Source organism: Monodon monoceros, unplaced genomic scaffold, assembly GCF_005190385.1.
Source record: "Monodon monoceros isolate NGI ecotype Baffin Bay Population unplaced genomic scaffold, NGI_Narwhal_1 Super_Scaffold_18, whole genome shotgun sequence".
NCBI classification, from domain to species: Eukaryota; Metazoa; Chordata; class Mammalia; order Artiodactyla; family Monodontidae; genus Monodon; species Monodon monoceros.
Genome location: NW_021703774.1, coordinates 29,422,202 through 29,446,697, shown reverse-complemented (window position 1 = coordinate 29,446,697; position 24,496 = coordinate 29,422,202). Strand labels below are relative to the sequence as shown.

General features: G+C 38.2%; 2 protein-coding genes across 2 annotated transcripts in view; both read right to left on the bottom strand.

Moving 5' to 3' along the window:
* Positions 1-24,496, bottom strand: part of OPN3 (opsin 3) — a 58,254-nt gene that overhangs the window by 33,474 nt on the left and 284 nt on the right. The window contains 1 exon segment of the mRNA XM_029226892.1: positions 24,028-24,420. Coding sequence (XP_029082725.1) covers positions 24,028-24,420 — 393 coding nt within the window.
* On the bottom strand, positions 16,820-24,261 carry CHML (CHM like Rab escort protein). The gene is made up of 2 exons (XM_029230588.1): positions 24,028-24,261; positions 16,820-20,097 (listed from the first exon to the last, which is right to left on the bottom strand). Exon 2 carries the CDS (start codon positions 19,759-19,761, stop codon positions 17,806-17,808), a length of 1,956 nt encoding a protein of 651 aa, XP_029086421.1. The 5' UTR covers positions 19,762-20,097; positions 24,028-24,261; the 3' UTR covers positions 16,820-17,805.

Below are 24,496 nucleotides of genomic sequence, written 5' to 3'. Positions count from 1 at the left end.
AGATAAAACAAGCCAACTTCCTGCACTTTTCCCTAAGGGATTCCCTTTTTTTTTTTTTTTTTTTTTTTTTGCGGTACGCGGACCTCTCACTGTTGTGGCCTCTCCCGTTGCGGAGCAACAGGCTCCGGACGCGCAGGCTCAGCGGCCATGGCTCACGGGTCCAGCTGCTCCGCGGCATGTGGGATCTTCCCGGACAGTGTCCCCTGCATCGGCAGGTGGACTCTCAACCACTGCGCCACCAGGGAAGCCCGGGATTCCCTTTTCAGCTTGAAACACTATTTGACACTTAGCACAATTTAATTTTTGACTATTAAAAAGACCCTGTAAAATATTCATTTTTATGGATGATGGGAAGTCAAATGGTATTCTCATTAGATTTGTCATCTCTTGTTCTCCAAACACAATAATAAATTGTTACACCTTATTTCATATGGTATTTTATATTTTTCAAAGTACATTGCATATATTTTTCTTATCATATCTTCATAGACATGTGAAGCAGAAAAGGCTCATTATCACCACTGAATAAGAGTGTGGGGAAAAGGGGCTGAGATTAGTGACTAGCCTAAGGTCACAAGATTGGTAAAGTTTTGCTTGGAGGAGAACCCAGGTCTTCTGACTGCTAGTCCAGAGCTCTATTTGGATTCTCCCTGGAAAGATCTGATGAAGCGAGTTGGTTGTGATGAAGAGAAGCTTGAGGTCTTTTTAACTCTATGAAAAATATTCAACTCATGAATACATTATGGGATAGCCATGTGACCGCATGTCTGCAATGACGATTCTAATTTCTAAGTGTTCCTTCCTGGATTACTAACCTGGCACCAAGTGAAGAAAATCTGAGATACCTTGGAAGAGCAAATTAACAATATGAGGACATCTCAGAGGTACAAAATTAAATCTTAGTCATTTATAATTTACAAAGCTCTCAAAGGAGCTCAGAGTTTAGGTTTTAGAGCAGGTGGTAACACACTGGTTCCCTTTTAAGTCAAGTGGAGAGTATTAAAATACAGCCAGTGTCCCTTTTCTCTCAAGAATGAATATAGCACACTATTATAATTATGTATGTGTGTGTGAGTTTGTGTGTGTGTGTGCGTGTTTGTGTGTGTGTGTGCAAGTAACTAGTCGACTAAATAATGTGATATGAGATACCACAGGACCATAAAAGGAGAATGGGAAAAGAAGATAGGAAGCTTGTCAGAATGTGTTGAGGAAAAACATAATTGCTATATCCTGGGCAGTACGGTGCTGGGACACAATGCTTGAAGTTTAAAATACACATTTGTGAGGTGGCAGCATGTACAGTAAAGCCCATCTTGAGCTTGACTAGTGTGGGACAATTTGGATAGACAAGAAAATATCATGAAAGTCTTAGTTATCCTGAGCTGAGAATGTCAAACGAAGAAGAGCTAAAGAAAAATTGGAGGTGGGAAAGGCAAGTTTTACAAATATGAAGTATTTTGCCTAAGGCCACAAAGCAAAGCTAGTGGGTGTTAGAGCAGGGCTGATTCCCAGGTCCATTCTGATTCTACTGCTTCAAGCTTCTCCCCCACATTGTCAAATTGGGGTCACATGGATATAACTCCCCCTTGATGTTCAATTTAAAACCCTCTAGATCTGAGCAGCAAGTCTCTCTCCCTTGGTAGGAATAGTGATTCCAAACGCCAGCTTTTGAAATAGCTACAAATGAATTTCCTGGGGAGATTATTTAAAATGCCAATTCTGAGGCTCTGCCCTTGAAGATTCTGCTTTAGTAGGTCTGGGACAGAACCTAAGAATCTGCATGTTTAAGAGACTGCCCTGATGATTCCGACTTCAGGAATGGTTGATCTAGATTAAAATCAAATCTCCTTTAATATACTCCCTATATGGCTATTAGCTCATTTTCCAGGTTTTCCTCCACAGGCTCAATGACCAATGGAGAAACACCAGAAACCACTGTGGAAGTCTCTGACTTCTCCAATTTCAGTCCCATACCAAGAGATGCAGTGCAGAGCTCTTTCGATTGCGTCATCTGCACCCACGTCAGTCAGCATGGAGGAACGGCCCTCTCATCTCTTTGACACCGACCCTGCAGGCTACCCATTTCTCCTTCAGCCCCTGAAGTCTTCCCATCATGACCTCCATCCTTTGCATCAGAGAAACAGCATTACCATCTGTCCGGCCAATAGCACAGGATTGGAAATATATCCACAGACTTTAGCGTTCTATGGAACGATTCTCTTCAATGAGAAGACTTTCACATGTATCATATGGTTTCAGCAGTTTAAAGTTTTCTTTTTTTTTTTTTAACATCTTTATTGGAGTATAATTGCTTTACAATGGTATGTTAGTTTCTGCTTTATAACAAAGTGAATCAGCTATACATATACATATATCTCCATATCTCTTCCCTCTTGCATCTCCCTCCCTCCCACCCTCCCTATCCCACCCTTCTAGGTGGTCACAAGGCACCGAGCTGATCTCCCTGTGCTATGTGGCTGCTTCCCACTAGTTATCAGTTTTACATTTGGTAGTGTGTATATGTACATGCCACTCTCTCACTTTGTCCCAGCTTACCCTTCCCCCTCCCTGTGTCCTCAAGTCCATTCTCTAGTAGGTCTGCATCTTTATTCCCGTCCTGCCCCTAGGTTCTTCATGACCATTTTTTTTTTTTAGATTCCATATATATGTGTTAGCATATGGTATTTGTTTTTCTCTTTCTGACTTACTTCACTGTGTATGACAGACTCTAGGTCCATCTACCTCACTACAAATAACTCAATTCCATTTCTTTTTATGGCTGAGTAATATTCTATTGTATATATGTGCCACATCTTCTTCATCCATTCATCTGACACTTAGGTTGCTTCCATGTCCTGGCTATTGTAAATAGAGCTGCAACGAACATTGTGGTACATGACTCTTTTTGAATTATGGTTTTCTCAGGGTATACACCCAGTAGTGGGATTGCTGTGTTGCATGCTAGTTCTATTTTTAGATTTTTAGGGAACCTCCATACTGTTCTCCATAGTGGCTGTATCAATTTATATTCCCACCAACAGTTCAAGAGGGTTCCCTTTTCTCCACACTCTCTCCAGCATTCTTCTTTTCTTATATTTTTTTGCTTATCTGTCTTTTGATTCATTTACTATTATTATCAGGTATATTTCATCCTAAGAATTCTTCTACATCTTTAAGAAATAGAGAATAATGAGATATGGCTCATGCCCACAGCAGAGAGACCAGTATAATGTATGCTTTTTCAGATATAACTGAGGATCACCCCAGGCAGGGAAATAGCACATACCCTTCAACTGCTGTTATCATGCCTTTTATGTTTGCAGTCTCTTATTCTTTAGCTATCTTTCTACATCAACACTCCCACATCCCTTAGCTTCCCAGTAGTGTCTTTCTGGGCTCTAAAATTTGCTTGCCTTTATTCCTATCTGCTGCTCAGGGCAATTTGTAAATTGCCCCCACCTAAGAGAAACTGAACATAACTATTCCTTTGAATTAACATTTCACAAAACAGTATTCCACAGGGACACCAAAGGCTATGTCATGCACAAAGCTCCAGCTCTGAGGAAGGGGAATCTTGTCAAGTTTATATCGACAGATCTAATATTCATAATATTTTACTCATTTCTAGTTTTATTCTTCTCTACCTATTCCCTTGACTTTTGCAATTCTGCTGCTTCCTATATTCCAATTAGCTATTGTAATGCCATGTTTTATTGAACCAGATGTAGCATGTCAGAAAATGTCTGCAGGTGGTGTCATTTGAATAGGGAGCTTTATTGGCCTTGTACATGTGAGGTTCTCCCTGGCCTAGTTATCCAAATTCCAGAACCCACTAGGAAGTGAGGAGCTTGTTGGGGAGATATCAGCAGTTTCATCAGCCTGAAGACTAATGTTACTTCCTAAGGAATTTTCTCATATTATGGAGAACAAAGTGAAGCCTGGATGCACAAGAGACTTAAGGCATAATCTAGGTAAATAAGATAAAACTGATCCAGGACAAATCACAACTTAAAAGTAGACGATGACAGGACTCTCTAAACCTTCCTGAAGTATTTAAGTGGCTCTAACATGTAGGGCCCTGAGCTTAGTGCTGGGGAAGCAAAGTCCCAAGATACAGGGATCCCAGATGTAAAAGGGAAAAGGCAACATAAAAAGACAAACAAAAATACAAAATTTGTATTTGAACTATCAAATGAGACATACAAACCTAAGTGCTGTAGGAGCTCAGAGAGAGGAAAGATCACCAAGACTGGGGGAAATGGAAGGGCTTTATATAATGGAGTGAGACTGAGGATACTGAAAAAATCAATCTGAAAACTTATCCAGCATTTACCAGGCCCAAGAATTCTAGGTTTACTTATATACTCTAGAATAGTACTGTTCAGTAGAAATGTAATGTGAGCCATATATGTTATTTAAATTTTTCTAGTAGACACACTTTAAAAGGTAAAAAGAAACAGAGAGATTAATTTTAATAATATATTTTATTTAACCTAACATCTTTAAAATATTATTTCAACTTATAATAAACATAAAATTATGAGTGAAATATTTTATATAATTCTTTTGATACTAAGTCTTTAAAATACAGTGTGCATTTTACATCTCAATGTAGACTAGTTACATATCTAGTGCCCAAGAGGCATGTGGCTGGTTGTTACCATATTGGACAGCACAGCCCTAGAGAAACTCTTGTACATTGGATAGGAAGAGATATATACGAGGATATACTTTGAGGCATTGTTTATCATATTATAGGAACTAACCCAACATCCATCAAAAGGGGGAAATGGGTAAATATATCATGAGCAAAAGGGTCGAAGCGTTGCTTGGATTCACATTAAATTCATGTCTGCAGTGACCTCTGGAAGGGAAGAGGTAGAATGGACTAGAGAGAAGAAATACATAGATGTGAATTTTATCTGTAATATTTCAATTCTTTAAAGATAGATTACAATAAATATAGAAATATTAACCTCTGCTCACTTTGGGTGGTACATAAATATGTATTATATTATCCTTTGCACTTTTCTATATTTAAAAGCTTTTAAATAATTTACAAAACAAAAAATTTCATTGGGGATATGGAGGTAGCAAGTAGCAGACATTCAGAAGATAGACTCTTTAAACAAAGACTAGAAAGGGACAACCATGAGTCAAGGGACAACTGGAGGTAGTGGCTAGACTGTAAACTGATGTGAATTATCCAGGAGGGAGAAAGAAGACTGCAAATGAGACAGGCAAGAGCCATATAAGCTCTATATGCCCTGCACATATTGTGATAGCATGAGTTCAAGTTTGTGACCTCACTGTGGGGTGAGTGTTGATGGAGCAAAGAGTTTTACAGGAAAAGGAGGGAGTAATGCTTTGGAAGCAGCAGTGATACTCAATGGGGCATTTACTCAACTACGTGGTTCTGGGGTATATGCAGTGTATTGAGAGTTTAGCTAAGCTACTCCATGGTATTACTGCCTCAACATCTATTTTATTTGGCCAAGAGGCCTGGAGGACTTTACACTAACCCCTCATTCAAGCACATGCCCCTGATAGCAGCCCGCAGAGTCACAAGCAAACATAAGTTCCTGATGTGACTCTCAACAGCCCTGACTATCACCTGCTTCCCAGGGTCTTCCTTCTATGTACCCCTTAGATAAGCCCCTGTGGAACTTAACGAAACCCTGTTATTTTTGGCTTGAATTGACCAATCCATCTTTAGTCCACCAACACCAAAGCACTCAACCCATGGACCATAATGCATCCCAGGTCCTGCCTCCTTTTTTCTGCACTCTGCCTTTACCTCCCTGTGTGACCCCTTGCGGGGTGCCATGTCCTTCCTCCAGGACTGTGAGTGCTAAACTCTATTTCAGTTTCTCTCATGGTCTGTTGCAGAAACTTCAGCTCACCATCTGAAAAAAAACAGCTTCTGCCTGGAGGTGGGAAATAGAGTCCTTGGGGGCAGCCAGGGTTAAGGGAAAGAAAGGAGGTAGAGAAAATGTTGAGAAGATGTTGAAGATATAGGAGAGTTTACTGCTTGTGAGAGGAGGCTCTGAGCACACATGGTGGGAGCTTAGGACTGCACCATATCAAGAAATAATAATAATTTATCAAGAAATAAATAATATGGTGCAGCTCAGGACTGCACCATATCAAGAGAGTGCAGTCATGGCTGATGAAGAGCTTTCCCTTTTGGCAAAGGCTGACTTCAGCAGGGATGTGAGGTATGACAGGATTTGTTCTGATCATCTTTTGGGGGGTCAGGAGGAGGTAAAGCATGTTTCCAGGGTCTGGGTCCTGAATGGTTTGCTCAGTGGTATGTTGATTTCTGGAACATGTGCTCCCTTAGATGTCACACTGGATCTTTGGATTATTTGCAATTTTTCACTCTTCTAACAGTGCTATGAAGAGAAACACTAAGTATAACATAGGGCGCTAAGTTCAGGTTCCATATCCTCCACTTTTATGTGACCTTGAAAAAGTTAATCTACTGGTGCATTAATTTATTTAACTGTAAAATGGGGTAATAGTATATTATCTAACTACCTTGCAGAGTAGGGGTGAAGACTGAGTTAATTAATATGCATAAAGCAGTTATAACAGTACCTGGAATATTGTACACATTTAATAATAAGTGCTAGCCACGGATATTACAATCCATTAGCTATATATTTACAAACATCCATGATTACCTCCTTAGGATAAATTCTTGGCAATAAAATTGTTAAGTGAGAAGTTGTATAAAATTTTAATGCTTTCAGTACAACTCTCTAAAATACCCACCAGAAGATAAGCTAAATACCAACTACCATACCATGAAATACTTGCTTTATTACTTCTTACTTATGACATGATGCATGACAACGCACCACCCATGCAACAATGAAATGCAATTGCCCTCTGTATACCCCCTGACCCAGAATGCAGGAGTGGGACCTGGTAATCTGTACTTTAACGACATTCCCATTGGAATCATAAGAACTCTTCAGTTTAAAACCATTGCTCTATAATTTCATCAATTGATAAATCAATCAATTGCGAAAACATTTCCAATATCAACAGTTTAGAACAGGCTCTTTTTGAAATTCCCCTTGGTTTCTATAACCCCTCTCCTACCTCATGTCCTATTTCTATGCCAGTTTTGTATTTCCAGTAGAAATATAATGTGAGCCACATAAGTTAGGGACCTGAAATATGTCACCAGGGCTGTGTCTCTCTCCTCCCATCACTGGTTTGGTTGCTCTCTATTTGGCCTAAATTTCAGACAGACTCTCTGGTAATTAAGGTACTGGCAACCTCTGATTTATATCTTTGAGGCTTAACAACCCCAGGAAGAAAAAAAGAGTGTATATCTAGGAATCCTAGAAGGAAATTTTCCTAATCCAGGACAATCCAGGGGGTCAGTTACTGCATCAAAACGGGCAGGGTACCATATTTGCATTCATAACAGGTCTCTATCTACTAGCTCTTTCTCTGTTGTTTCCTGATTTCTTTTCCTTTCTTGTGGCACTCACATTCAATCAATCACTAACTCACCTGATTTAATCTCCTCAGTAGTTCTCAAATCTTTCCTTTGTCCTAAGTACTATTGTCCCAATTCAGACCCTCATCATTTCTTGACAAATCATTTTAAAAGCCTTCTGTCTGGCCTCCTTTCTACATTCTTGCCTCTCTTGGATTTGTCCTCCACGCAGACACCAGGGTTATACATCCAAATACAGCCCATTTCCTTGTTGAATACATTAAGTGGGGCTACACTAGGACAAAGTCAAAACTCCTTAGCATACAACCCTCTGAGACCTTCCAGAACCATCTCCTGATCACCTTGTATGACCAGAACCAAACCCATTTGCTTTTCTTCAAAACCTGTTCCCAATCTTGGTTAAAACCTATTACACTCATTCAAGTACGTAAGGTGAAGTTTTAATCATTTTCAATTCCTTTCTCTACCTTATCCATAACATCCAGTCATTTTCTAGGTTTCTATCTCCAAATTTTTCTCTGCCTGTTTCATTTCCATCTCCCAGCCCACCCAAGCCTTATTATATTTTTTCTCATTACCACTCATTTTCTCATTACCATTCTCATTTGCATCCAGTCTCTGCACCTTCTTTCCGGCCTCCCTCCTCACTACACCAGACTAACCTTTTTAAACATAAGCCTGATCTAGAAAAACCTTCAACAGCTCCTCACTATACACTGAATAGAAGTCTCATGGTCTTTATGACACTGATACCCTGGACACTTTCCCACATGCCCCACCTCTCCACTCTAGTTCAGTGCACTCTATGATCTAGCCATCAGAGAGTTGTCCTGGATGACACCATACCTCTGTTTCTGCTGTTGTCCGTATGTGGAATGTTGTTCTTCATATCAGTCTGTAGAAATTCATTTCAACAGTCAGGACCCAGGTCTTTTCTTTCATGAAGCCTTCCCAGATTTCCCTAGCCAGACTTAAAGTAACTTCTCTGTGCATCCATTAAAGTTTATTTATACCTATATCACAAAAATGTTCATAGCCTGGTTAATATAGTGGTTAATTGTGCATCAATGTCAGCTCCAGTGGATTGGGAGTTCTACTACTTACCAATTTTATAACTTTGGGAAAGTTACTGAGTCTTATTTCTCATCTACACATGGAAACATTAATACCTACCTCACAGGGTTATTTTAAAAATTGAGATCATATATACATACATACATATATATATATATATATATATATATATATATATATATATAAAGAAATCAGGACAGTTCCTGGCACATAAGTAATTACTTGTTCCTGGAATTTATATGACATCTCTCTGAAGAAACTACACCACACTGCAATCATAGCACGTGGGTTATATAGTCAGACTGCCTGGGTTTGAAGCCTGGTTCTACCATATACCTGCTGTGTTATCTTGGTCAAGTTTTTCTTTGCAGTTTCCCCATCTGCAAAATGGGCATAATAAGTGCACCTACCCAATTGGGCTGTTATGAGGATTAAATAAGGTAAATACAGCAAGCACTCAGAATAGTGTTTGGCATACAGTAAATGCTCAGTGTTACATACAATTATTCTCTGTATTCCCAGACTCTAGCACGGAAACTGAGGCACAGTGCTCAATAAATGTTGCATTGTATCGAATCCTATGTTTCACTTTGCGAGTAATCTACTTAAGATTCTTATCTACATTAAGAATACTGACTCATTTCCTTACTCATTCCATTTTATAGGTATTTTCCAGTTAATCCCCGTCTATAAAATGTCAAGCTACTGCACTATTTCATTGCTTGGTGAACAATTAGTGAGTGTAAATGTGAATATAATTCAATTATGGATGGTTTATTTAGTCTTGTATTGGCTTCTCTGAAACTCATAGGATATTGTCATATACATGTAATTTGATTAATTTGCCCATAGCTTGTCAAGTAAATAATACCCCTCCAAAAAAAAGTATGTCAAAATATTTTTACATTGATTTTGAGGTAGTTTGCAGTGTATAGAAAGATACCTAAAAAGATAGTAAGAGAACATGACAAAAAAACACTAAAACAAAACAATAGAAAAATATCATAGTTTCATTTCTATAACTGCAGAGTTATTCTATTTCTGAATAAGATGCATGTTTTTTTTTAAAACCCCACAAAATCTCTAGGCTGTACCTGACAATTGGGGCAGGATGAGAAATATTCACTAAATCTCTGAATTTTGTTTTGCAGTTTATCATAAACCTTCAGAAGGAAGCCATTGCTAATTTGTGAGGGAAAGGAGATAAAGGAGTGGGGAGGTGTTATGTAAGGAAGCAGCAGACAGCAGTTTCTACCAACAGTGACCCTGTTGAAGAAGCATTGAGGGAGTCAGAAGATGTTGAGGAAGAAAGGTAAAAGTGCGGAGCATAAAAGAAAGCAGATTCATTATAAATATTCATAACTTTTACTCTAATACAGCTTCTCCAACTTGGCACTATGGACATTTTGGGCTGGATAATTCCTTCTTGTGGGGAGGCTGTCTTGCACATCATAGGATGTTTAGCAGAACTCCTGCCCTCCACCCACCAGATGCCAGCAGCAGCCCATTCCCAGTTTTAACAACCAAAAATGTCTCCAGACATCGTCAAATGTCCCCTGAAGGGCAAAATCACCCTAGTTTGAGAACCACTGCCTTGATGGGAGAAAATTGGTAAAATGATTAGATGAAACATTTCATAGATTTAAATGTTCCTTTTAAGTAGTTTCATTCACTCACATAGGTTTACCCTAAAACTAATTACCTGTACTAATAATACAAAGACCCAGCACTATAATTTTGATACATTTTCCCAGATTGTTCCTCTGTACTCTGTTCGTCGGTTGGAACCTAGAAGGAAGAAGGAGGGTGCTGGAAACTGCTAGTTCGTCTTCCATTTAGCAAATCTTTTTCTGGATGCCTATGAAGTGCAAGACACTGTAGGGAATACAGAGGTACAGCACACACAGACTTTGTTTTAAAGGAGATTACAATCTCATGAAAAACTATTTCCAGTGCAGTTCTCGTCTTTTGCTTTTTCCTTTTAGTAAACACCTGGTTGGTATTTATGTTTCAACAACAGAGGGCACTACAAATAATGTTATATGCAGTCATAAAATGGAATTGTTAAAGGAACAGAAGGACACACAGCTCATTTCTCTTTAATAATTCACTTAAATCATTTAGGAACTTAACAACTGTTAATTGCCTAAAAACAAGATTCCCTGCTCTTCCTCAGCAGTCCATTCCCCCAAATTTCTTCTTTATAATGGGCAATAAGAATACTGAAATTGGTACAAAAACTTTAACTATAAATTACACATATAAATGAAATTAACTTATCATGAAGTAAAATTAACTTACCCATACTGATTCATAATATTTCTGTTATTTTTAAATATGAGATGAATAAATGAACAAATAAAAGTCTCAAACAGGAACTGGGTGCTCAAGGGCTTTAATTATATGACCTATAATCAAAAGAGTTGGCCTTAATCCTACTGCACTGGTATCCCCTAGGATTCCCTTTTCTTTAAAACTTATAAAATGCCTAAATATGTTTTCCTTCTGATTGAACTACAAAAAGGTATTTATCTTCCTACTATACTTTGTCAACCCTGCACCTCTGAATCCAAAGTCATTCCTTTTCCTCTGATGATGTCTATACCTTTATTCATGCTGTTCAGAGTGTATTAAGGGTTAAATATACATTTAGCAACAAGCAAATGTCAAAATTATAGGATATCAACAGGAACTAATAAAAATACTGTATTATAGAAATGAAGCTCTTGACATAAAAACCAGGAGAAAGTTTGATTTCAGGTGTGAGCTTAAACTCCCTTCTCCTTGCAATTCTAGTCAGCCCACTTGAACTATACAAATTTTAATTTATAGGATGATTTATTTATTGAAAAAAAAGTACTCTCAAATTCTAGAAGCAACCACTTTTAAAATAGTGATTTATGTGCTGTGCACTCTTACATGCAATAAATAATCATCTTGAGATGAAGGTAAGGCAGAAGTTACATTTCAATTCTAATTAATGAATCTGAATACTTACTAGGAGAGAGTCCAGGCAAATCACTTAATTTCTCCAAGTCTTATCTGTAAAATGAATATAAATACCTGCCCTTTCTTACCTTATGTAGTTGTCTTGAGGTTCATATAAAAAAAATGTAGTTGTCAGGAGAAAAAATCCTACAAATGCTGTAGCAGAACTGCTGTCAAAATATTCATGCTAAGAGTCAAATTCTTTCAGTTGAATCACTCAGCATCTTTGTTCATGGCTTACATACAGCTGGAGGTATTGTGTCCCCTGCTTTATAAATGTGAATATATTTGGTTGTTGGTTAAAAGGGTAAGAACTATACTGGAAACAATGCCTCTTTATGAGAGTAAAAATACTGAAATAAAAATGTATAAATCTTCAAAGAGGAAGCAACTACCTCAACGCAATAAAAGCATGACTTCTATCTGTCCTGCCAAGACAAAGGTAGGTAAACCTAATCTAATCCTAATTAGAATTTTTTGTTTTGAAACTTTATGATCTGCTTCTCTCATTTTGATTTCTTTATACTTCTATTCTCTGAGCTCTCAATGCTTTGGGCTTCTGGGACCCAATCTCTTGTACCTTCTCTTCACTCCTTCCCACAGGCAAGACAGAAAGCTTCTGATTGTCAGAAACTTCTTAATTAACGGAATGTTAGCTGAAATAGATTTCAGAAAGTATTAACTGATCTACCTTTTATTAAGCTACTTGTTTGCAACTGCATAATAAAAGGTCTTGGTATTCCTTTAAAGGAATGCCATGCACCACAAATCAGATTTCTCTTTTTTCTTTTCTTTGTTTTGGTGCGGGGGGGAGTGCGGGTGAAAGGAGGTGGTTATGATGTGGAGTATGATGGATAGAAAACACCTTAAGTTCCCATAAAGATAAAACAAAACATACATCCTCTAGAGGATCTGTCATTTATATTTCTATTTCTAATCCCTAGAATAATTCAAATTCATAACCCACAGTTGATGTTCAACTGATGTTTGTTGAATTAAATCACCTTGATTTGGATGTCTCAGACTAACAAGAAAGGGTCTGCCAGCATCCTCAGTCCCCTGAGATCTGTCCTTAACACCGGTCTCCCTGAAAGCACTCCTCAGACCCAGGCTTGGCCACTTCTACCAATCCAAACCCAACCTTCATTTCCCTGGCCTCCAAGACTCCAAAATGAAGTATGTTCTTGGATTAGGGGCCATACTTTAGTATATAATGTCTTCATGCTGATGTCCTGGAATGCATTAGTATCATTTCTATTATTTCTACCTCTGGCTCTGAGATTCCCATTTAAAAACTTATCTATCTATCTATCTACCTAGCGTCACAATATACCTTATTTCTTAATGTTGGGCAACTGAGAAAAGATGCAAAATCCATCTTGACCAAGAATTCCTTCCCACCAAGAGTCGGAAAACTTTCTTTCCGTTTTTGGAGATTATCTTTTGACACTAACACTTATATTTTTTAATTTAAAGGAGAAATTTAGAAGTTTAGAAATCAATAATTTTCTCACCAATTCAGTAAACCATTTTACCAATTAATCTTTTATTTTTTATTTCATACATCAGTATTTTATAGAAAAAAGAACCTCTTAATGTTAAACTAATTACAATGTTCTCTTCGGATTCTTTCCAATGTATAGATCTAAATTTTTACACAATCAGTAAATACAATAATTTATGTTTTAGCACTTTCAAGTCTCATTTAAACATTTTCCCATATGGTTTTACATATATCAATACTATTTAATGGCTATATAACAGTCTATGATAGCAATAGCAATACATGAAAATTTACTTATCCAGTTTCCAATTACTGGGCTTTTTTTAAAACTCAAATGAATGCAATCACTAGAAATATCTTTATACAAATAGACTTTTTTTTCTTTTAAAATATTTTCCTGGGCATATGCTACTCAGAGTGAGTTAGAGCTATCAAAAGACAGATTGGTTATAGAGTTCTTATATTCTTCTAAATAGTTCTTCAAAAAAACTACATTAATATAATAATGCTACTGGTATGAGGATACATGCAATTAAAATATTTTTGCTAATATAATTGCATGAACTAAGTCAAAGTTGCTCTAGTTTGCATTTTTAATATTAGTAAATCTGAATACCATTTTATTTCTATCTTCTTGTTTCAACTCAATTCTTTCATAAACTTGCCTAGTAAAGAGCACAAAGTCCTATGGATTTGCACTTACCTTTTAAAAAATATTGAGTACTTTATCCTTGTGTAATGCAAGTGGCTTATACCCCATTTCTTGTCTTCTTCCTATTTAGTATACATTTTTCATTTTTCTTAGTTGATCTCATCTATCTTGTCACCATTTTTCTTTGCCATAAAGTTTCCTTTGCAAAATTATTGGGATGAGAATTGTAGTCTTTTTATTTTTACCTTTATATTGAAGATTTTAATCTGGAACAAACTGTTATGTGTGAAGTGGATCTAATTTCTTTTTTTATACTTACATCCAGCTAATCTTTCCACAAGCAGTTATTATATATTTCTTTCCAATTGGTTTATTAGTCTTAAACTTTCTACTCAATACCATAGTGTATTTAGAAAAGATGCTTAACAGCATGTTTTAACGATCTGAAGTGCAAAACTCCCTTTTTTTCCCAAGTTAAAAAGGTATATACTTATTTTCCTAAATTATTTATCACAATTCTGTCAAATTATATGAAGCATCCAGTTGGAACGTTAAGTGGAAGTGTAGTATATCTACATACTAACTTCACCCTATTGCCAGTCCTTTGGACATAATTTCTTTTACATTAATTTAATCCTCATAATAATTCTGCAAAGCATTATTTCTATTTTATAGATGGTGAAATGGAAAGTAGGCATGATTTTCCCAAGATTACACAACTTGTAAGTAGTAAAGTGAGGACTCTAATTTTGGTTTTCAGATTTCCTATTTACTTCCTTTTCATTATACTAGGATGCAGCTCCTGTAACCTGCTTCTATATAAGCATCTTTCTTACCTCAATATAGTTGTATAACTTTCTTTAAATGGCTTGTATATGTTAATACCCAAACACTTTAAGTTGTAGTTTGTCACTGTTTGAATCTAGAAATAAGATTAAATTTATTTATTTATTGCGGTACGCGGGCCTCTCACTGTCGTGGCCTTTCCCACTGCAGAGCACAGGCTCCAGACGCGCAGGCCCAGCATCCATGGCTCACGGGCCCAGCCGCTCCGCGGCACGTGGGATCCTCCCGGACCGGGGCACGAACCCGTGTCCCCTACATTGGCAGGCGCACTCCTAACCACTGCTCCACCAGGGAAGCCCAAGAAATAAGATTAACTTTAAAGTTATACATCCTGCAACTTCCTGAATTAGTCTTTTATTGTCAGCCTGTTTATGATACTACAGGTTTCACTAGTTTAAAAGTCATGTCAATAGAAAATATTTGTGCTTTCTTTCCTTATCTTTCTCATTTATGAAGGCTTATTAATGATTTATTACAATGACAAGCTTTTTCAACCATATATAAATAAAAGTAGTGCCAAGATTATTTAATTTCTGCTTGAGAAATGTTTCCTATATGTTTTCCTAATAGGAATAATGTTAGTTCTTGGTTTTTAGTAATTATCACAATGAGAAACCAAAAAAATCATTACCAGATATAATTAAATAAAAAATGATGAATTTTATTAATATTTTTAAAGTTACCTGTAGTTAGTCCTTTGCATTTTTACTATTTTGTTCTGTTGATATTGATTTAATGGTTATTCTGTTGAACACTAACCTTATAATCCTGAGTCACAGTAAATAATTATTTTTATGTTGTGTATCATTTGCTAATATTCTGCATTTGTTCAGAATGAGACCCTTTTCAAAATGTTTGACTCCTAGCATTGAGGCAATATTAACCTCAGACTGTAAATATTATATCATCTTTTGATACACAGATATTATTTATATTTTGAACATTTGAAAAAGTTCACCAATAAGCCCATAAGGGTAAAATTCCAACTTGTCAGAAAATTATACTAGGTTATAATATCCTCTAATTTTTAAAATGCTTTTTATTGGTAATAACTTTTTTCATTTCCAATTTATTTGCATTCAAGTAGGAAACCAATATATTCATTTTCTTAGTTTTTAAAACCCTTATTTTACCTAATCTAACATTTTCCTGTTTCCATTATCTTTGGTTCTATCATTTTTTGCAACTTCTCGTTGCCCTTCTCAAATTCTTATGAATAAAAATATTCATGATACAGAAATTAAAATTTTTTCAATAGGTCTGGATTACCCTCACCTCCATTTCACTTAACATCTTAAATTCTCTTACATTTTAATAACTAATTTTTAGGTCTATTTCAGTTGTTTTGATAAGTTTAAGCCTTAGAATCCACCCAATAATAGATCTGCTAGATTCAAAACATATATATTAATACCAATTAATGACTTCTCTAGGCTGAAAATTACTTAAATCTTTGTTTCATTTTCCTCACATATAGAAGATCAACAAAAGACTATTCAAAGCATATTTTGGCCTGGTAACATTACTTTTTATAACACAATAATCAAAAGATACATTAAAAAGTATGATTTTGTTAAACCTTTAGACAAATTCTGCTTCAATGAGATCCATAGCTCTAAGCCATATTTATTTTTAATTAATCTTTATTTTCATATTTCTCTGACTCAATAAGCCAAAAGATGTCTGTCTACTTTGATTCACTAGCAACGCTAGACTCGTTTTCATGAGCATCTTTTCCTTCTCCTACAGTACCTACACTCTTCTAACAGTTAACATCAGTGGAAAGATTTTGAAATCATGAAAGACTGGATTCCAATGTTGGCTCTTCCACAAACCAGACTCAGAGAGAATTGTTAAGTCTTTACTTCCTCTTTGAAAATGTATTCAATAATATCTGCCTCACAGGGTTGTTGAGAAACTGTAATTAGAGAGCACAATAAGTGCCTAGCACATAGCAAATGCTCTGTTCCAGGACAAAAACTGTAATTAAAAGGGCTTCCTATATCCTTTCCTATCCCTTCCTAAATCCTTCCTATAGGATTATCATTCTCTGTCTGAGGAATGGAAACAGTGACCTAAAGAGAAGGAAGTTTATTTCTTCTGACAGCTCCACAAGCTTCTGCTGCTAGAGTATAACCAGTTTTATGACTTCTGGTAGTTCTGGAAAAAAATGTTTTCTATCCTCTAGATAACAGCTAAGAGGCAGCAGTTGATTACGAAGGCATTTACCTCATTATTTGTGGGGTGGGACACAACCAAAGGGACATGGTAACCCTCCTTTGATTCACTCCTATCAATTGTAGTGTTACTAATTAAAGTGGTGGAGTCAACAAGATGGTATGCTTCACTTTCACTGAGAAACCTTGGGAAATCTATTTACAGATGGATTTTAAAAACCATCTGTAATAGGTTAAAAATGCTTCACTCAGTTTCTCCTTAGCAATTTCAGAACAAGCATTCTGTAATATCTTTTCCTGGAGCAATTTATTTTTTCTTTAGCCTGAGTTACTTAGAAGTTCTTTTCTTTTAGGTGCCAGAGCAGTGCTCTTCAGAAATTTTCTGAAATATTAAACCAGAACTAATCTTTTCCCCTAGATTTTCTTTGGAATGAACCTCCCAAGAATGAGCTCTTCAACGACTAAATGAACTCTGACTCTTTTTACAATGTATAAGACTGTGGTGGCATCACTGCCTCATTGGTTACAAGGGTCAAGTAGGAGAATTAAACTGCAAGATGTATTGTAGACATCACCTTCACAAATAAAGGATCATACTTAATATATTATCTTTATATTATAAAGAAAAGACCCACATAATTTCCTCTGTGTGTGTTTCACTATTCAGAGGTGGTAGCAACTGTAATAGCTACAAAAGTAATTAAAATAGTCCTTAGATGTTATTGTTCTGTAGACAATAATAAAATCTGAAGATCAGCAGATACAATACCATCTTCCTTTAAGCACCATGGCTAATATGGAACCCTCACATACATACCCAGTACTAAAATAAAGCTAACCCTGTTTAAGATTCTGGCTCATGGAGCCCATTCTGAAACAAAAAGAAGTCCAATAACCAATAAATCAATTATTGATAGGTTAACAAATACATCCAATAACTTTAAGTCACAAAGAGAATTATAGACAACATCTGCATGCCATTCATCAAATAACCACTTCCAATTACTCATATAGGAAACTGTCCTTTAAATGAGAATATTCTGATACTGGATGAAGGCCCAAAGTAGCATTTCCAGTTTGCTTTTTTCTAATTTTGAAGGTGCTTCTCTGAGCTTTCTAGGTTTTTGCTTCCCTCAGAGGATTCTAGTTGGGCTATTATTATAGTATTGGCTCCAAGAGACTCTGGTTGCTTATCATCACCATCAAAGAAAACGTCTTCTGGATTTGGAGGTGGGGGGCAGAATTCTTCACTTGGAAAGATCTCCTTGAAGAGTGTTTCAGCTTGCTTGACTGCGTGTTCATTTCCTAGTCCACAGTCAGGCCCAGTGCAGACATAAACATTGGAAGGTAAGCCATTATATGAGCTTCTGCTGACTCCTGAGGAATCTCTCATGTTAAAATAAAGAGCCCACAAGAGTCTTGGCTTTGCAAGTTCCTCCTTGTCTATTTCTGTTTCAGCATATGGGGTGAATAATTTCTTCACCACTGATTCTAAGTCTTCTCTTGCTGTTTTGGAAGATGAACAGGTCAGATGTACCAGACAGGTGTCTTTCATGCACGTCATGGTTGAAGAACACAATTCAGTGACTCGAACAGCACATGCTCCTGGTTCCACTGGAGGTACTATCAAAATGGAAATCTGCTGATCTGAATCTGTCTTTAGTATAGACTGATCCGTAATGAGCACTGCCCTGGAGATCTGTTCATACTGCACATTTGAGCATGTTTCCTCAGAAAGGTAACTATCCTCCACAATGAAATATTTAGCATTTATTCTTTGACCAAGGTGATCTATAATTGCTTTACATCTTCCAGATTCTTTGTCAACTACAAGGCATTGTACTTTATGGCGAAGACAATATATTCCACCAAAAACTGCACACATCCTGCAGAAACACTGGGGAATTTCTCCTTGGCCGTACAAGGGAAATAAAAAGGGAGTGTTGCCAAACTTTCCAAGACACTGAAGAAAGTTTTTTGTTGCTTTAAGGCCTTCTATTGTTGTGCAAGATGACTCTGACATCATTGCAATTGAGTGTAGTACAAAATGTTGGAGGCTGGGGGTTAATTTTTTGGTTTTTAAGTACTCTGAAAATGAGCATTGTGTGAAAGCTTGGTATTCATCAGGATGTTGTTCGTAGTCTAAACAAAATGTAAGAAATTTCATTAGCATCCTCTTTTCAACCATAGTGAGCTCTTTGCTATTAAAGACATCTGCTCTGGAGCAAGGCACCTGCTCTACTTTTCCTTCTCGAAATGCAAGAATCCTAGTGACATTTTTAAATTCTGCATAACGACTAACATTTGATTTGATTAAAAGATCAATTAACAGTCCTTGGGAATAAAGCAGCTTTGATACCAAATCAATATTAAACCTCCTGCCTTCTTCAACTATTTGAGAGTAAGTAATCCTGTTTCTCTTTGGTGGATCACTGTTGTCTTCCAATATAGGTTTGATTTCGTCTTTAGCACCATCTGAAACTCTGTGTTTATAAGTTTTATATCCACAGTTTTCTTCTTTCACCAAGGTTTCTGCTATATCAGTTACTTCTCCATTGTTTTCTGGAGTCCCTTTTGCAGGCACTTCATAGCTAGAAACATATAATGAGTGCATTTCTTCAGACAAGCATGCAGAATCCAGAGGTTTAATGAGGGTACTAGATGCTACCCAGGAAGGATTTTTCTGCAGATCATCAGTCTCTTCAATATTGCCATCCATATCCTGACTGGCATAACAAAAAACTTCTGTGTGTTGAATGGTTTCATCCTTCTTGCGAAGAGTGATGCCTTCTTCTGTTTCATGGATCATGTCTTGCCATGCAGCAGTACTTTCTTCCCCAATGTCACTGTTTTGTTGATATTCCTTCAACCAGGAGAGCAATCCTGAAAAACTGAAACTAGCCCAGTTTCCTCCGTAGTAACTTCTTGAATCAAGATGCAGAACCCTCTGACCACTTCTGGAACATGCAGCTGCGAGGATGGATTCAGGCAAACCTGTCCCTATTACAACCACATCAAACTCTGTTGGGAGCCTGTTGTCCATCCTGGGAGGTAAAGTGTCTGGTGACAACTTCTAATGAAGGAAATGTGTATGAACATAGGCTGAGGGCTCAGATAAGGTGTGAATATGCTGTAATAAAATCTCTCCTTGTGATATTCCAGATCATCCCAGACGTACTGAAGTTGCAGGTCCTAGGTGTTTAACTGCTACCCTTTTTTAGTATTTTTTTCTTATAGGTCAGTAGCATAAAAACATGATAAAGTACATCTAATCATATCTGAGAATACGAGAATGAGTGTGTCGTGTTCACTTCTGCATTTCATCTTAGCAGTGAATGTCAAAATGTATCACATATGCATTTGTGACTGGAACTCTTCTCTGAAAGAAGAAAATTCAAGAAAGAATACAATTGTAAACAATATTAAGAGAAAAGTAATTTCATGCAACAGCAATTACAATCCAATGGAGCCCAACTTATTTTTAGGACATGAGCCTCTACTAAAGCAAGTCATTAAATGCTTTCTCACATCTTTTCTAATTTCCTGAAAATGAACAAAAGGTACAGACTCCTCCAAATCATGTAATTTAACAATGAAGAATGGATAAAATAACATCCCACAAAAATAAAGAAGAATTAACATAATACAATTCTATAATTTTTGCTTTTAAATATCTGAATGATATACAACTGCGAGATTAAATTGCAAGTAACATGTGGCTCCACTGTGTTTATGGAAACAGACTACATTCAATGTGCACACTGTCATGATTATGCATACTTCTGTGGCAATACAGTCTGTGGATGCTTCTAGGACAGATGAACAGAAGATTTTTCCAGGTCCCACCTACCACTTGACTCTTATGGGAGCAACATGAGACTATTTCAACTGAATTAGCTATTCAGATTATTAAAAAATGGTTAATTCAATAATACAACTAGCATTTTAAAATATTTAGGTATATGAAAGAATTGGTCTACTGAAGGGAAAATATTTTTATAAGAAATCCTTCTATGAATGTACATACGCACAGGTGTGTTTTTTAGGTATAAGTTAAAAAAGTCCTGGGTCCATATGTTAAAATATCTTAACATAAAATAACACCTATTTCTAAAACCCAAGTCAACATAGGGTGACTTGCATTTTGCGAGACTCTAGCTCTGAGACCCTGAATCTCTGTCTTCCAAGATAAAGGGCTGTCCAAACACCCTCTGCCAAGATTAACATGTTGCTTGTTGTTCTTGTTTTTGAAGGGGTAGGAGGTGGTAGTGAAGGAAGTCTCTCCTGTCCAGCATCATCCTGATTATACTCCATGTGCAGAACACCTGTGTGGTGGTAGGTATGGCCAGAGGTGCAACAGCCAAAGGGTTGAAAGGCATACTCACCTGGAAGTCTTTAGGCTAAAGCATTACACACACATGCTAGGTGGCCTTTCTGTCATTCATCATTGCACAGTAAGAGTGAGTTTCTTGAGCTCTGATTTTTCCTACCACTATACTTACTGATCAGTGCATATTGGGTCCGCCTAGGCTAAGATGACTAATTATCCTAGACATCTGTAAAACAAGCTGTTCAATTGGAACTTAGATTAAATTGACTAATTCACTGAACTGACTGCTCAGTTTGAGATGGCAATCTTAATAGTCCTGTCTAGTCAAAGCCTCTGCCTCAAGAATATCAGGGATTCCACTTGCTTTCAACATTCCCTCAGAAACAAGAAACTGAGCACAGAATGAAGTGGCTGCCAGGCCTACTCACATAAGTATGTGAGTATGTTTGAGTTACTTATTCTGCTTTCTTCCAGCAGGGTGTGCAGAGGAAGACAGAACCCATGAGGGTATGTGAAGAAGTGTAACCATAGTATGTACTTATTCTCAGTTTAGAAGGGGATACAGCTGAGGGTTGGGAGTAAGGGAGAGGATATAAGCTATAAGTGCTAAAACCAGGCACCTTCTAACCTATAGGTATCAAAGGAGTCCTTGTAATACAAAGCAGGACAGGACAACCTTAACACATTTAGCTCAACTACCCCGTAAAAAAGATGAGAAAACTGATGGCTGGAGAAATTAAGTGACTGGGAAACTCCACATGATGGGTAGCCACAGGATCAAGAGTGGGACCCACTCTCACACCATCAGACCAGTGGTCTTTCCACTTGATAAGGCAGCCTCTCCAGAAGCCTCTGGAGCAAGCAGCCACTTTTGGTATTTTAAAATGTTCTGCCCCTTCAGTACTCCATGGTTGGTTAGTTCTTGCTCAGGGATAACAATGAGGGAAGCACCCTCCCTCTTTTCATCTTTAACTCTTACCTAGAAGCACAGTCTTTGGAATTTACCCCAGGCAAAGAAATTCTTAATCTTTGCTAAGAACTTTTTCAGCTCCACCATAACCCACTATTGACTTGTCTCCCAGGGCTTAAACAAGACTCAGAACCTCTTGCCCCAGAGTTTCCACCTCTAACTTAAAAACAGGTTAAAGTCATTGTTGAAAGCACTAAAGAAATGCCCAGAGAAAGAGCAGTAGTCAGGCAAAATACTGTGTGGTGAACATTTCTAGCAGTCTTAGAAAATCCCTTCTGACTGGGGTGAGACCTAAGCAGGGATGATGAGGGAGGAAAAAGGATGGAAGAGACAAGGAGACACAGCAGGGTGGGGCCACAAGATAGAAGGGATGAGGAAGAAGGGGGATGCTGGTACTAATAAAAAACTCAATATACCCCTGTTTTCAAATTCCCAGGCACCGAGTCAGGATAGAAGCTGAATTTCCCAGCACAGAAAAAACACTTTTTAAAGATAAGAACTTTAATGTCTGTGACCCAATTTCTGCTACCGATGCCACTTTAGGGCTTGGCTTGAACTGCCCTCTTTAAAGCTTAGCCCTGCCTGAAACATTGCCTGTTAGGTATTTTAAATTAATACAAAGAGTGTAATCTATAGTGTGATCTATATCACCACCTTCACACACCTACAACCCCCTCCCAAGTTTCAAATCTTTGTATAAATGAAGTTCTCAGATAAGGGGTTATTGGGGAAGGGGTAGGTAGTATTAGAATATTAGAATCATTGAGACAATCAAATAAATAAAATTATGATCTCTATTGCATTTTCTTGTTTCCCTCAAAATATAAAAAAAGGAATCATAACAAATATAATATTTGGATTTGTCACCACATAGAAGGTTGGTGAATAAGAAAATACTTTTGATAACACTACAAAGATTTTATTCTCATAAACCTGCCAAGATAAAGGCAGTAATAAATTATCAATGGATTTCAGGATTCTTTTTTTTTAAAAGGAAATTTAAGACCTGAGAAATATACATTTCTATTTCAAATCTTTGTACAAATGAAATTCTGGAGCACACACAAAAGGATACTTTCCTAATCTTAGAAAAATCACATCTTCAATGACATACTGGGTGGTTCACCCTTCAAAATGTCAAGTCTCAGTGAGACTTAAATCTTCCATATGGGTTAAGAGTATTGTATTCACAATCAAGTTCTACTTTAATGAAATCTACTGGCTGCACAGCTAATTATTTGTTCATCTGAGTTGGGATTCTCTGGGCCATCTGCAAACTCACCTTAGATTTTGGTGTGCTGGAAACTATAAGGAGGAAATTATAGTAAAAATAGCTAATAGGGCACATGCCAATTTGCATTCTGAGGACCTGAATAAAACGATCTCACTTCCTAGGAAGCAGTCAAAGGTTTACAACTGCTAATGGGCAAATTTTTCAAAAAATTTACACATTACTACTACGTTAGGTTTCTACCTCTCACTTTAGGGAAGTAATATAGGAATTAGATCTTTCCTCATCACCCTCTCCAACTTTCACAAATCAAACACTTTTTTCCTTGAATCTCTTAACTCTACAGCCCTCATATCTTTCCTCAAAGTGTAAAAGCCATTGTCTCGTGCCCTGTTGAACTAAATTAGGAGATGAAAGCAGAGAAGCAAGATGAGCTGCACAACGGCCGGAAAGGGGTATGGAGGAGGTGGGCACAAGGGAGATGGGGCTGCAGACAGGCTGGGGTTTGGGTTGGCGTGGGGCCTGGTGAGCACAGGGAGGGAGGGAGATCAGCGAGTGCTGGAGGAGAAGAGGTCGGCGGGGAAGGTGCAGAGGTGGGCGGAAGCGGGTGAGATCGGGGGGAGGCGAGGTCACAAGGGAGGAGGTGAGATCAGAAGAACAGAGGTAGGGGGAGGTGAAGTCAGGGGAGCACCGCCACGAGGTTGGGGTCCAGGAGCGGGAGGGGGCGGGGCCGGAGGCAGGAGGCCGCAGGAGCGGGAGGTCTACCCCGGCCACTCACCCCACAGGCTGTTGCTGAAGCCGTCCCACACGCAGTTCGTGGCGCCCCCCACCACGCCGCCCCTCGGGCGGAACGCGAAAGCTAGCGCGGCCCGGAGGACGGAGGGTAGCAGGTTGCCGAGGCCAACGTGAAGCAGGAAGAGGCGGGCGGGGCTGCGGAGCCGCGGGAACTTGAGGTAGAGGACGAGCACCAGCAGGCTTCTGCCGACGCCCAGCAGTCCCACGAAGCCGAGCAGAAGCACCAGGAGCTCGTAGGCGCCCTGGCTGACACGCTGCGTAAGCCTCGGCTGCCCAGGCCACAGCCTCTCGCCGCCCTCCCAGCCGGCTCCGCCGCCGCCGCCGCCGCCGCCGCAGTGCCTTGCCGCGTGCAAGCCGGGCGCCGGCGCGCTAGGTTCTGGGTGGGGCGCAGGGCGCTCTGAGGTATCCGTCACCCACTCCGGCCAGTGCGCGGGCAGCTAGATGCCGCTCGG

What these genes read in the sequence shown, in the direction of transcription:
- CHML (XM_029230588.1), bottom strand. Translation starts at nt 19,761, where the DNA reads ATGGACAACAGGCTCCCAACAGAGTTTGATGTGGTTGTAATAGGGACA.